This window comes from Gadus macrocephalus, chromosome 6 (assembly GCF_031168955.1).
Source record: "Gadus macrocephalus chromosome 6, ASM3116895v1".
Lineage (NCBI taxonomy): Eukaryota > Metazoa > Chordata > Actinopteri > Gadiformes > Gadidae > Gadus > Gadus macrocephalus.
Genome location: NC_082387.1, coordinates 17,865,752 through 17,880,592, shown reverse-complemented (window position 1 = coordinate 17,880,592; position 14,841 = coordinate 17,865,752). Strand labels below are relative to the sequence as shown.

At 43.5% G+C, this 14,841-nt stretch overlaps 1 protein-coding gene across 2 annotated transcripts in view; it reads right to left on the bottom strand.

Annotated features, from left to right (window-relative positions):
* Positions 1 to 14,841, bottom strand: part of pde4d (phosphodiesterase 4D, cAMP-specific) — a 98,847-nt gene that overhangs the window by 17,323 nt on the left and 66,683 nt on the right. For both annotated transcript variants that reach the window (XM_060054644.1, XM_060054645.1), the window contains exons 2-5: positions 7,472 to 7,663; positions 4,777 to 4,813; positions 4,582 to 4,658; positions 4,040 to 4,089 (exon numbers count right to left, since the gene is read on the bottom strand). In XM_060054644.1, coding sequence (XP_059910627.1) covers positions 4,040 to 4,089; positions 4,582 to 4,658; positions 4,777 to 4,813; positions 7,472 to 7,663 — 356 coding nt within the window. The remainder of the gene's footprint in view (positions 1 to 4,039; positions 4,090 to 4,581; positions 4,659 to 4,776; positions 4,814 to 7,471; positions 7,664 to 14,841) is intronic.

The window sequence follows — 14,841 nt, the reverse complement described above, 5'->3', positions numbered from 1 at the left end:
TCTCGATTTAAATTCTGTTGCAGGACAGTTTATTAGGGAACTCTCAACCGAATCTCATCGTGTCCGAAGGCCGTAGAGGAGTGGGTTAGCAAGGTGAGGAGAAGTTCAGCAGAGCTTCCGAGGTAAAAGAAGTACAAAAAAACAAAAATAAGAAGAAGAAGATAGCAGCGAGACGGGGGAAATCCACCTAGGCAGATCAAACTCATGATCTCCCATGCACGACAGACCCCATTTAAACAGCATCTAGAGGTCCGGGGTTCTCAAGTTGAGTCTGCAGTCGGCGAGAGGAGAGTTAATCCATTCATGAAGCAGGATGAAGAGCAATCTGCTTAGCAGGCCCATGTCTGCTGTGGAGAGGGATGGACGTCTGAAGGAGAACACGAACGCGTGCACCAGAGAGAGAGAGAAAGAGAGAGAGAGAGAGAGAGAGAGAGAGAGAGAGAGGGAGAGAGAGCCGTCCTGGAAGAAGCTCAGCGGCGATCAGAGTTCACATCCCAGTGATGTCCACAACCGTAGAAAGACAGGATCGGACATAGCGCGCCGACCAGCTCACCAGAAGGGCTGTTCAAACACACCGTAGCCACACAGACACAAACGCACAGGCGCCCATAGACATGCACACGCTCACACACATCCATCAGGAGCAGAGCTAACCATAACAAAACCACATTGTATGAGTCCTTAGCCGGTCTGCCAATGAAAAATGTCCATGCTATCCAGAAAGGAAAGGTTTAAAATCCATTGCTTGTGTGTGTGTGTTGTGTGTTGTGTGTGTGTGTGTTGTGCTGGAGCGTGTGGTCCAATAGATGCTGTGTGTATAGGGGGAGGGCTGCTGTTGCATCGGCGTCCCTGGTAGCCAAACGTGCGGCTCTCCCTGAGCTGTTTCTAAAGCCAGAGAGGACTGCACTGTGGATGGGGAAGGGCCGGTGGTAAAACATGGGCCAGATTGATAGAGGAATGGAGCTGGAATAGGGAGTTCCCTGTCTTGTATGTACCTTAATGAGTTGACATCTGTATTCATATCGTTTGATTTACAATACACATTTAAGGGAAATATTAGCTAGAGCAGGGGATACGAAATGAACGTAAAAATGCACCGGGATTTAAGGACCTACGTTTCTATTTGAGGGTTTGCAAGAGTGAAACTGACTTAAACACTACATCACACACTTATGTTATCAGCAATTGCATCCAACACAATCTTTCATTTTTTTCAGCTTTCACAAACAGAAAATGTCACCTTGTCACAAGCCAATTAATATTGATGCCTGCACTTATTTAGAAGAGCCAGCGCTGCTCATGCCATTTGATATGGGAATGGGAGCACCTTGAAATGCTGTTCCACATGCACAGGCAAGAGCTTCACGTGAACAGGGGTAAACGTAATCCATCTCCTATTGTGGCTAGAGTTTAGATGTTCATCATGTGTGAGATTTTGCTTGTATAATCATACATTTTTTGTTTTTACAAATATCACTATTAATGATTTTGGATGTTGAAAGAAATAAAATGTACTACCGTACAACACCTGCACTAAACAAAATACAGGCTCAGCCGAGCTATTAAAGTTAAGGGATGCATTGTAATTATATGTGTTGGGTGCATGTTGTCTTTTGCATCGAAATGTTCTGGGTCTCCATGCCACAAAAAAATCCCCAAAAAGCAGCCTCTTCCTCCAAAGTCCTGCTATGACACACCTCCTTCCTCTCCCTCTCTTATTTCCTCCCTTTTTCTAAATATCCCTTTCTCCCCTGTGTCTCTCTTTCTCTCTCTCTGTCCCACCCCCCCCCAATCCCTCCCTGCTCTCGCCCTGCTTCCCTCTCCCCCTGATGTGGTGTCAGTGGCTGGGGTGCTGCTCTCTCTGACAGCGACTGCGCTGACGTCAATGACATTCTTCTCATGCTCAGTGCGACATCAGACACCGGTGCTCCGAGAGGCCACTCTGCCGCACAGATGCAAGGCTGCAGGCAAACTCTGTACCGGAACAGCTCCACAGCGGTGGAGCGGAGGGGCGGATGGGGGACACATGCAGGCAGAGAGAAAGGAGAAGGAGGAGCGAGAGAACAGGAAGGGGTGGAGAAGAGAGGAGAGAGAGAGTGAGACGTCGAGGAGGGGTGAGAGTGGGGGAGAGGAGACGAAGAAGGGGTAATAATATAAAAGGATGCATTTCTAGGTATACCAGGAAATGCAGGAAATAAGCCAATTGCATGCATTACGGTGTGCCTTACGGTTACTAGGTCATACTGTATAGTGCATAGTATAGTGTAAGTAGTATAAGTATACTACAACATGTTCATTTCTCAATAAAAAATCGAATCATAAAGGAAACTATTATTATTACATTATTGTTTTTAGGTATGGGTAATTATTGAAAATAATTACTTAATACTCTCTTTGAAAATTTTTCTTTTCCTCCAACTATAGCAAAATAATAGTTCCCTTTATTCCAAATTATTATTTCAGACATTTTGTAGGGCAGGAGCCGCATGGGTGGCTAATTAAGAGAGCGTGTCTCATTAACTTGACACAGCACATCCCTTCCTCGGCAATAGGTCAAGGGTCAGTGGCTCGCGCTATTTTTAGACCGCTCTAAAGTAAATTCCATTATCTGATCAATATTCCTATGACCAGTAAATACACTGACAGGCCAGATTGGGGGAGGAGGAGGAGGAGGAGAAGGAGGAAGAGGAGGAGGAGGAGGAGCCAACAGGGGAAGACTGGGTAGAAGTAGGGAAGCGTAGCAGCTTAAACGTGAGGCCTACTATACTCTACTCTACTAAGTCAATGAAGGAGCATAGTAGTCTGATTATATAGTAGGCTCTCTTCTGTATAATTCAAAGTAACTAATTAAATCCCTTTGGCCATTTTACATTTTATTGTGTCTCAGTGGAGGGGGACACAGTGCCCAGCTATGCAGGTCTCTCTCTCTATGTTAGGAAAATATATTCAACCCAGGGTCCTGAACAAAACTCACTCCCCCCCTCCTCCCCCATTATTGCTCTGCAATATGAAATATGATCGCTAAACATTGCATGGTTTTGTCAATATCCCCATATAACAGCATGTTTAATGCTATGGGCTGCAAATCTGAAGATGGGATATTTGTGAGGCTTTTATAGAGAGAAAATAAAATATGTGATAATGTATTAATGGCTTAGCATGAGTTGTGTGTGTGTGTGTGTGTGTGTGTGTGTGTGTGTGTGTGTTGTGTGTTGTGTGTGTGTGTGTCTGCGTTGAATGAATGTATCCTAAAACTGCGGAGGCATTAGGTATGTTTGACTTTCCGCTCACAATTAACAACTAAGCAGATCAAAACTATAGTTGAAGGTAAGTCTATTCATGTCAAAAGAGATTCCTCAGAAAGTGAGTCAATGCTGGGAAACCCCTCCCCCCCACAACCCATCAAAGAGAAAAGGGGAGGGAAACATTTCATCGAGGCGGTACATCGTCACTGACTGTGACTATAAATGTCAAATTTCTGCTTTCAAGAGTTTACAAGGGTTGACAAATGAAAAGTGTGCTAGGTATGGGAGAGGTGAGTGTGCATGTCTGCTGAAAGAGATCACAGAACGCGCGTACATACCTCTATAATGATCTGTTACTGATTGAGTCTAGCTTTGGGATCTTGGGGGTGGACAAGACTACTAGCAGGGTGTGTCTATACTCGACAGTACGCACTCGAAAATAAAAATCAAAAACACACTAAACCGTAACCAGAGTTTCTCCAGCAAATCTCACCCCTTTCAAATGTGCAAGCAATATTTCTTATTCCATTCACGTTTCATATTACTTTTCATGTTCTCTGGCTCCCCCAATAGGACGCGAGGGTCCGTCCATCAACAACAACAGTATCAGTATCATCGTTTACAAACAGCCCCGTCAAACATGGCATCCATTCATTTTATCTCAATCACACCAGAAAGAAAGAAACGCGATAAGCAAGCTAGTCTTAAACATATACTGTACATGAGCGCTCATTTCATGCTGAATCCCACAGACGATGCACACACAATATGATAGACTCAAGCTAGACACATACCTGTAAAGGAGGTCTTTGTGAAAGGAGGTGGGTTACACATGGGTGATCTCCTGGAATGGAGGGAAAAGACAAAAAACCACTCACTGATGTTCCCTGAAAATCATTTCTTTCAGCCTATTCATCCAAACGCTCTACATTGTTGTCAACTGTAAATATGCAGTATTCCCCTGGGTCTCTACTCTTATATCGCTGTTCACAAAGTGCTGTCTGGGTGGAGGGGGGCTCCTTTATAGAACAGGCCCAGGTTGTTGTTGTAGTACCCCCTTAATAACAACAGAGGGCGCACAAAGCTTGACAATGAAGGAAGAGCCGTTACAGTAGAAACTGCTTCTGCATGTGAATGAAGGCAGGGGGAATAGGAAGGTGGCGGGGGGGGTTGCTGAATGCTGAAAACACATTAGCTTAATCTTCTAGTTTGCTATGTTCAGTACAGACAGTATATAATAAGATATACTCACATTTGATCATAACATGTGTACAGATGAGTATCTTGTTATGTAATGAGTAATGAATCCTTCATCATTAAAGAAAATACAACTTACTTATTTGACGCTCTGTCTTGCTGTATGTTGGTGAGGGCACCAAAGTTGTTTCGTACGGTTCTTAAACTGGCCAGAACCTGAAGGATAAAAGGCAGACGTTAGACAAGGCGATTCTTGTTTCAAAAGTCCACACAAGCGCATTTGTAGAGAGTGACATCAAAACTGAGCCATAAGAAAGTAGAAAGAAATGCTCACCTGTGCAAACGGCGTTACAATCATATCGTCCCCATGACTGAAAAATACAGAGAGATAGAGATAGAGATAGAGATAGAGATAGAGATAGAGATAGAGATAGAGATAGAGATAGAGATAGAGATAGAGATAGAGATAGAGATAGAGATTGAGATTGAGATTGAGATAGAGATAGAGATAGAGATAGAGATAGAGATAGAGATAGAGATAGAGATAGAGATAGAGATAGAGATAGAGATAGAGATAGAGATAGAGATTGAGATTGAGATTGAGATTGAGATTGAGATTGAGATTGAGATTGAGATTGAGATAGAGATAGAGATAGAGATAGAGATAGAGATAGAGATAGAGATAGAGATAGAGATAGAGATTGAGATTGAGATTGAGATTGAGATTGAGATTGAGATAGAGATAGAGATAGAGATAGAGATAGAGATAGAGATAGAGAGAGAGAGAGAGAGAGAGAGAGAGAGAGAGAGAGAGAGACACACACAGACAGACAGAGAGATAGAGAGAGCGAAAGTCATACAAAGTTAGAGCTGCATTGTTAGTTATCCTGAGGTAGGTATACCTATGAATGATATCCTAATTATCCTATACTAATACCAGTGTCACGATGCAGATGCACCTATAGACACAGCTACAGCTGTGTCTATATTCAGATTGTCCCTCTACTGGTTGACAATCTGAATAATTATCACAAGGTTTGCAAAGGCATAGCCATAGGCTTTTATGAACTGCAACAGGTTTTTCTGGTTTTAAATTCAATGTGTACGGTTGTTTATATTCATACAGTCAGATGAATGTCATCTCTATGGGTTCTTATGGACCGAACGGGAGGATAACTCTGCAGACCGGTGACACACATCATCACACCGCAGGGTGGTTTATTTTCTTTCCGCTCGTTATTCTCAGTCTCTCTCTCCGCATATGTCTTTAACCCGAGAGAAGACTAAAGACGCTTGTTGACCGGGTGTCTCCTCTGCTGTTTGTCTGGGGTGACAGTTGTCTTGACGACCAGCGTAGCCACGTGGTGTCACACTCTGTTAGCCTATGCTAAGATAAGGAGTATCTCCCCAGCACCACACACACTGGCCATTGTTTTGTTTTGGAAAAACGACCACATTTATAGTTTGGTTCCACTATTTAATGTTGTGTTATGGAAGAATAACAAAGCCTACTGTGCTTTTAATGTGGCGGAAAATGTCAATATTTTCATGCGTTATCGTTACATGAACAAATAGGAGTAGGTTTAATTTACCAACGGCGTCTGTTTAGATTGCATATTTCCTGTCTGTAATATCAGTCTAATGTCACGTTGGACTCAATGAACTGGAAACAATTAGTGTATCAAGAAAGAGATAAAAAAAAACATATTGCCCCAGGGTAGGGTAAAGCTTCCATCATGACACAATAGGCTACACCTAATAACTTGTGTTGATCATCTAACAATAGTTGTGGTTTTAGTATTATCTTTTTACTAAAAGTAATAAAGAACGATGCTGAGACAATCAATCTGCTTGTTTTTATGGTGAAGCAGTTGTTTTCCACAACATTTTTTGAATGATAACAAATTTCAGTTGGTTATGCGTCAGTTGGTTAAATTTTAAGCAGGAATCAAAATCTGCATACATTTTATCATCACAACCTCTTTTAGAGATGGCACATTAGCACTGACTGTGCCTAGAAGTGGCAACTTTCTGCCTTCAAAGAGATACAAGAGTTGACTAACTAAATTGCGGCCCGTCAAGAGCTATGGGAGAGGTGGGCATAGCTGTATGTGTCTACAGAAAAATACTACAAACCTCACTAACTGGAGGAATCTTATTTGTATCGTTGTGGAGCCCTAAATGTACAGGATGAGGCTTGGCCTTCACATCACAGAGAGGACCTGTTGAGTGACCTCATGATCTCCACCATCTTCTGTTTCCTTTATTTGTCCCTCCTGCAAATTGGATCTTCTGCGTTCCGTCAATATTTTTTATTTCCTGTAGCAGTGGTTGTAACTCGATAGCCATGGCCATATGGGAATGGACGAATCTAGCATCAGTGTAGCTCAGACGTAGTAGTAGTGCTGCTGTACACATGGAATCAATGTGGAAGCTCAGCTCAGGGAGGATGAGGTTAACTTTGTGGTCGAGAAAAATAGAAAAAGGAAAGAACTATCTCATTGTCCTATTGGTCCCGTCGACGGAGCAGACTTAACGATGCTTGAGAATGACCCCATCGTGTCGTGCTAGGGCTGTGCTATGAATAGTAGTCTCAATGGGACACTTCAGAATCTGCTGTCACCCACACAGCTAACCAGGTGGTGCTACTGGCTCTGGGGCCCGGGCCGATGTAGGTGATAGTGAGGTGTCAGTGTGTCATCCACAGGCCACTTGTGGTGGACCTGAAACAAACAGTCCAAAAACCCTCCCCACTAAAATATACACAGAGGAAGAGATTAGGCGTTCACAGATTGGGTGATATTTTTAGCATTGAGTCCTGAACATAAAGTAGCAACGGATGTCGAGCCACAAGGGGGGGTTGTCACCTTTAACATAACAGACAAACAGAGATAAGACGCATGTTCAAATCAGAACATTTCAAAACAACATTGGAGCCTCGCTAGGCTTGACAATGTGAACGAGGCGGGAAGAAAGGTCATGGGACCGCCGTCCATCACCGGAACAGAAAGAGTTCTTCATGGACTCACATGTCACTGGCGATGGAGGAGTTCCTGGACATGGACTTGGGCGAGAGGTCGTAGTCGCTGTCAGAGCGGTAGAGGAAGGACTCTCTCCGCTGGCTGTGCACAAAGTTGGCCTGGAGGATGAGGCCGGAGCCCGGGCTGGCCATGGGGTCCAGGGGGCTGCGGCCCGACGAGGTGCCATTGTCCACATCGAAACTGTTGGGGAGAACACAGGAAATACAACGTTATAGAACATGTTCTACGATTTAAAAGACTGAGGTTCTTCAAATGCTTCGACCGACCAATGATTATTATTATATCTTTTTTTAAATACAATAAACCAGAGCCAACACACTGACCCGTCCTATTATTAGCCTCAGCGTAACGCTGATTTTTAAGCTTGATTAGAGAGTGAGATAGCTAGGGAGGTATGGGAGATAGAGGGAATGCGAATAGGACTGGGCCTTACGTACACGCTCTACCCCGCCGCCGCCACGGGAGCACCCCGAAGATGCAGATCCCTCCCCCCCCCCCCTGCATCTCTACGGGCCGGTTTCTCTATCCTATCGTCGCTGCTTTGCGTCACAGGAGTGCAGAGAGCTTGCGACAATCCGTCCCCGCCGGGAAGCGCGCGGCTCAGATTACGCCCTGCGCTCTCGTGGAAGGAAAGCCGTTGCCGACGACGACAGCGAGGCTACATCCTGCCGTGACGTCAGAGCGGGCTACTAAGTGTCTCCCAGGTGAGCGTCAACCCAGGTGAAAGGCAACACACGGCCTGCCAGGGATATCAGCCTTATCGCTACAGTTACCAGACAAGCCCATAATCCAGGCCCCGGACCTGAGGTCAGGGGGAGGAGGAGGAGGAGGAGGAGGAGGGTGGGGTGAGTGAGTGAGAGAGAGGGTGGGGGTATTCCCTCCTAGCATGACACAGAGGGGTGTCATCATCCCTACACTGAGAAGTGGCCATAGTGTTAATCCCCATTAGATATTAGATTGGAGCGGTCATAGCACATTGTAATGCTAACGCCAGCGCTAGCCTAACTAGCGATTGCCTGTGCGTGTACGCGGGATGTGCTGAGAAAAGACTGGAGGAAGTGAGGGGAATTCTTTTACGAGCGACTTCTCTGTCAGGGGTGCGCGGAGGCTGTTTGGTTTGGAATATTAAAGCACTCAGCATTGTGCTTCATCATATATTTAAGATAAACTACTTTTCTTATCACCACATTTGATTTTCAAGCTACATCAACAAAGGCAAATACAAACATGGTACCATTCCAAGTGCAACGACTCCGTTCTTACAACGGGCTGTCTCACGACACATATTTGAAGCCTAAGCACAGCTTGCTTGCTTTGTATGACATGTATGTATGCCACAACAAATAATGTAGGATATACACACACACACAACCAAATCACACCAAGACGAAACAAAATAAAGGCTAGGTGATAAGGTAATGAAGGAAGAGAATTAAAAAAGAAAACAATAAAATATAAAAATCCTGATACACTTGTGTCCCCGAATTTTTACATTTCAAGTTGGGTTCTGTACTCCTTCAGCGGAGATGGGGGAAGTGAAGGTGATGGGAGCAGAGAAACAACCACCAGGGAGCATCAGAGCTCTCCAAGGGCCTTCATCAAAACAATACAGCTCAGTTTCCCTGGGCTGGCCAACCCTGACGTTCCAACTCCATTTGTAAACACCATGTGAGGCTTAAGCTGTAAAGACAATGGCCCATATTGTTTACGCAAAGCCATTCGTTCCATCATGGAGTGTCATTGTTTAGATGTGCCCCATAAATACATCCTGATCAAACGCATGAATAATATAGACAAACACATGTCCTCTGAGAGTTTTCATTCCATGTCAGGCACGACAGGAGTTTATCCAACATTTGATCTTGATGTTTGGATTACGTGATGTGTGACTATAGAACATCAAGTACATGGAAGTGTACATCATATGTCAAGGAAAAGTACACACTTGGCTTTGGCTTGAGTTTTGTCTGAGTAGGTCCCTCTCTCTCTCTCTCTTGACACACTGGCCCTGCAGAGGAGCACCTTCAGCAGGAGATTCCTCTCACCCAGATGCACCACAGAGCGCCACAGGAAATCTTTCCTGCCTGTGGCCATTCAACTTTACAACGCCTCCCTTAGAATGTCAGACACCGTCCCTCTCTGTAATCTCTGACCTCAAACAAGGACTATAATTCTTGCACCTTTTGCACAATACTGTACAATTCTTTTTGTACAGTGCTGTCTTTTGTGTATGTATGTGTATGTATGTATATATATATATATATATATATATATATATATATATATGTATGTATATATGTATGTATGTGTGTATATGTATATATATATATGTATGTATATATGGTGTTGTATATATATTTATATTGTCCTTAAATTTGTTATTTGTATATTTTGTTTTTCTTAGGTTGTATCTTTTATCTTTTGTGTATGTATGTGTATTTATGTTGTATGTATATGTATATATATATGTATATGTGTGTATGTATATGGATATATATGGATATGGATATGGATATATGTTATATTTTATATTATATTTTATTCTTAATATTTATTTATTTATTTGTGTATGTATATCTGGAGTTCGTGACAAAAATAATTTCCCTCTGGGATTATTAAAGTATCTCTCTCTCTCTCTCTCTCTCTCTCTCTCTCTCTCTCTCTCTCTCTCTCTCTCTCTCTCTCTCTCTCTCTCTCTCTCTCTCTCTCTCTCTCTCTCTCTCTCTCTCTCTCTCTCTCTCTTTTGTAAGGCAAGTAATACTTGAGGGAGAAGTGATTATCCTAGCATATTACCCCCCCCCCCCCCACACACACCCCCCCCCCGCAGCCATCTATTATGCATGGCTTCTCTCTCTCTTCCTCATAAGTAGACACTCACCCCACCCCCACAAACATGCTTTTTGGGCCAAAAAGGTGAATATATCAATAACTGGTATTTGGTGACTGCTGCACTGCAACGTGGCCAGTGTCAGGTTCTTGTAAGAGGAAAATAAATATTTTCATATAATTCATAAAATTATCAGACCCCGCTTGTGCAACCTGTGCAGTGTAAAAGTGTGTACTTCAGATATTTCGGCAGGAGGTTCTAGTTGGTCAGTAAAAAGACACATCAGGTTTAGTTTTTAAGAGTAGTTTTTCAAATGACCATTCCATCACCAATACCAAACACACACTCCCACATACACACACAGTTACTCAACAAATAAATACTCAACAAAAAATCTTAGTGTGGTGGTGGTGGTGGTTATTTTTATTCCTATTATTATCAAATGCCTAAACACACAAACACACGCGCATGTGTACACACACACATAAGCTTGTACACACGCACACCCATATATATATATTTTTTTTTTAATTGTGTCTTTGTGCAGCACAAATAAATTGATTCATGATTACTGTTGTGGTTATTTTTCAGTCCTAGCTGTTTTGTTTTTATTACTATATGATCCATTATTATATGGACTACTGGCCTTAACTACTATTCAAAACTCAACACAGCTTCTCACAGTGCCCACCGCCTCGTGAATTATCCATCTATTAGCCCTGTTTAGTCCCGGTTGCGGAACCCATGCCTGACATAACATAAACATGCTCTCCATAAATACATACATGCGTATGTGCCATACGTCACGCGACATGCGTGTGCTTATGTTCAACATCGTCTGCATCGCAACACGCACACACAGCGCACAAAAACACACACACACAAGGCAGAGTGACATGAGCAGGTGAACACTTGACATATGTCCAATAGCTGAGTCATAATCCCACACGTTTGTACGTCACAGACCCCCTTCCCCAGCCCCCACATCTCCTTTAAGCCCCTTGTGTCTTGCAACACGCATAGTTAGGCATGCATCAGCCCATATTCATTGGTTATGCATGACCGGCCAGGACAGACTTTGGGACTGAGGCATTACTTTAAAACCAGCAAGGGGTGGCAAACGCCTAATATGTGACATCAAAGTGGGAATGTGGGGCTCATTCTCCCTACCCGAAACCCCTGAGCTGGCCGACTTTGTTAAATTAGCGAGAACAAACCAAAAGAATGAGCATAGGTTCTTTTGGTTCTGGTAGGTATGGTGGAGACTTAAAGGCGCAGTGTGTAAAATGTGGCATCTGTCACAATGTTTTAATAAAATTCCACAATGTTTTAATTAAGGTAATGTATAAGGCAATGACTATAAGACTTGTGTTTTCACTGCATTAGAATGATTCCCTTTATATCTACTTGGGTAGCGGGTCGTCTTCCACGTAGCCCGCCATTTTGCACTGCCATGTTTCTAAACTATGTCCTTTAGTTTCACAGACTTAATAACTAAATACAATATATAAAGCAGTCGTAGATGATAGCAGCACTTTGGAAGTACCCACTGGCACTTTGCAAGCCAGTTCAGGGGAGGTTGGGGGTATTCAGTTAGTTGCAAACGGCAGCCTCACTGCTAGATGCCACTAAATTCTTCACATTGCAGCTTTAAAACAATGGGATGGGAGAAACATGACGATTAGCAGAGTTGGGCTGGACAGATCTGGACAAAATATCTTAGGGAGGAGAGAACGATGATCGGAAAGTCCAATCTATAAAAGGGAAATGATCTGGGCCCCAAGATGTGGGGGGATAACATTTAGCCTGACTGATGTTGTAGAGCAGACAGGAAGCTTAAGAAACAGCAATCATCATCTGGTGAACATCAGCGCTCACATCCATCTGGAGGACTTATCTGGAAAAGACTCTTGTGAAACACCGGCCGTTCTCAAACCAGAATTCAATGCTCGAAGCAGCCTTCCTTCCAAGCTCTAACTACCTTTCAATGTATATAATAGTAAATAAGTAACTTTATTAGTCATAAATGATGGATTAACAAAAATGATCACTATTCAAATTATATATTTTAATCCGGTTGAAAATATGAACTGGGTATGATCATGTACTAACTTAACATTCCATCAATCAATCATTTTTACAGAACTGCATCTCCGAAGCAATACCTTCACATCTCCTAAGTTTGAAATGACCCTCCTTTACACTTTTCTATTCTGACAGACACTCCTCAACTGAAATTGGACTGTTATCCATAACCAACACATCCTATAGTAGCTGTTAGCAGGACCATTGTTGGAATGGTCCCTCCAACATACAACAGCGGGTAGTTTGACAAAGATTGACAGATGATTTGTGCCAACATAATATTGACTGTAGGACATTGCAGGGTACAGTTTGACCTACCTCTGTCTCTCTGTATCATTCTCTCACTGCAGGTAGACCTGCAAAGGCCCACCCATAAGGCACACACGGACACAGACTCCCAGTGCACACAACCATAAAACAATAATGAAAATAAAACTATTTCAAGATGACGAAATCAATAAGAGTAGTTGTAGAAAAGCACAGGGGTTGAAATGAAGAACACATGCCAAACTGAGATGCATCCGAGTCCTTTCAATAATTGGCGTTAATTAATACAGGCATTAGCAATATTAGCCTTCAACAACCACCTCATGTCAAATGGTGATTTCTGTTTGATCTCGAACAAAGATGCACAAACACAACTTCTAAACTGGGACCAACAGCTGTGATATCTATATGTCTATATGTCTATGGTGGAAACTTGAGGGATGGACATATTTTGAAGGTGAAGGAAGGTGTGTGTGAGATAAAGCCATACGACCATAGGTCTTGATTCTGGGGACGGTCCCTGTTTCAGACCCCTAGGTTAAAGAAGAGACTGAGAAGAGGACCCTGAGTTTGTTTTAGAAAGCTGAGTGAGCATGAATGGAGTCAAAGGAAAGTGCCATGGAAGATCAGTGTGTGACAGTGTGTGTGAGTAAGACTCTATTCACTTGTTTAAGTGTTCAATGAAGTGTACGTATGGTAGTATAATTTTAACCAATCACATTAAATCGCTTCCTATGAGGCCTCAGGACACATGAAACAATATGGAAATTGCAAATATCAAAGCAAATATCAAAAAGAGAATTTAACTTGATCTATGGACTATTTCAATAAACATAGTCTTGTGACCCACTGATAACGTAATCAAACAGATGTTAAGTATACTATACATAGCATGAGTCTTGAATCTTGAGTTTGGACTACTTCAGATAAAGCACTATTCAGAGACTTTGTCATCCTGTTTAATAGGATATGTTATAGTTGATGCTCTACATCTCAGATTCCTACCAGGCTGTCCTTGCACCATAGCACCGCTCAAAAAAAGGGGGCGGGCCAGAAGCCTCCTTTGAGATCTCAGTAAGTGTGTGAGTGGAAGATACTAAACAGCCCCTGATAACCAGGAAATGCTCCCATATCTGCCAGACACACACACACACACACACACACACACACACACACACACACACACACACACACACACACACACACACACACACACACACACACACGCACACACACACATACACACACACACACACAAACACACACACACACACACACACACACACACACACACACACACACACACACACACACACACACACACACACACACACACACACACACACACACAGACACACACACACGCTAATATTAATAGTGCAGGCTCTCTACCTCTTGCTACTGTTGCACTGCATCTGTGAGTTCTCTCACTATGAGCTGAGTGAGTGTCTGGTTACTTAGTGTCTTGTTGTTGTGCCACCTCAGCGTCACAACTCATGCCAACTTCAGAAAAGTCCCTCACTCATACACAAGGCACAAGCACATGTACGCAATGAGTGAAGCAGGGGGGGGGGAAATATTATTAGTATTTGAACGGAAATCTGTTGTGTTTCGACGTGCGGTGCACCCACATAACAATTCTGTTTATCTCGGGGACTCGCCTCTGAGTCTCTGCGATGGCTTAGTGAACGGGTCAAACCGTGTTTCGAACCGCCCATAACCTGTCTCTAACCTTTTGGTGTGTGTGTGCATACTAATCTTTATGACGTGGCTGACTACGTCAAACAAAGACGTGCTCGATGTGGTCGGCTTGGCCTTGGTTCAACACCCAATACGCTTGGCCTCCCTGTGCACCCCGCACCACCCCATGACTCCCGCTACTTAGTCACCAGGTGGCGTGAACAAGAGATCTGCTGGATGGGGCTCAAACAGGACTGCACAAACAACCCCCCCCCATCCCCCCAGGTTTACCAAGGTAGCGAGCAGAGAGGATCCCCAGGCGCGCGCATGTGTGTGTGCGTGTGTGTGTGTGTGTGTGTGTGTGTGTGTGTGTGTGTGTGTGTGTGTGCAGTTTGCTGTGGGTGTGTGTTGCTGTGTGTCAGTGTGTGTGTGTGTGGTGTGTTTTGTGCAGGGTGAGTTGCATGCCCTCATGACGTGGGGTTAAGGGTGGGACCTAGCC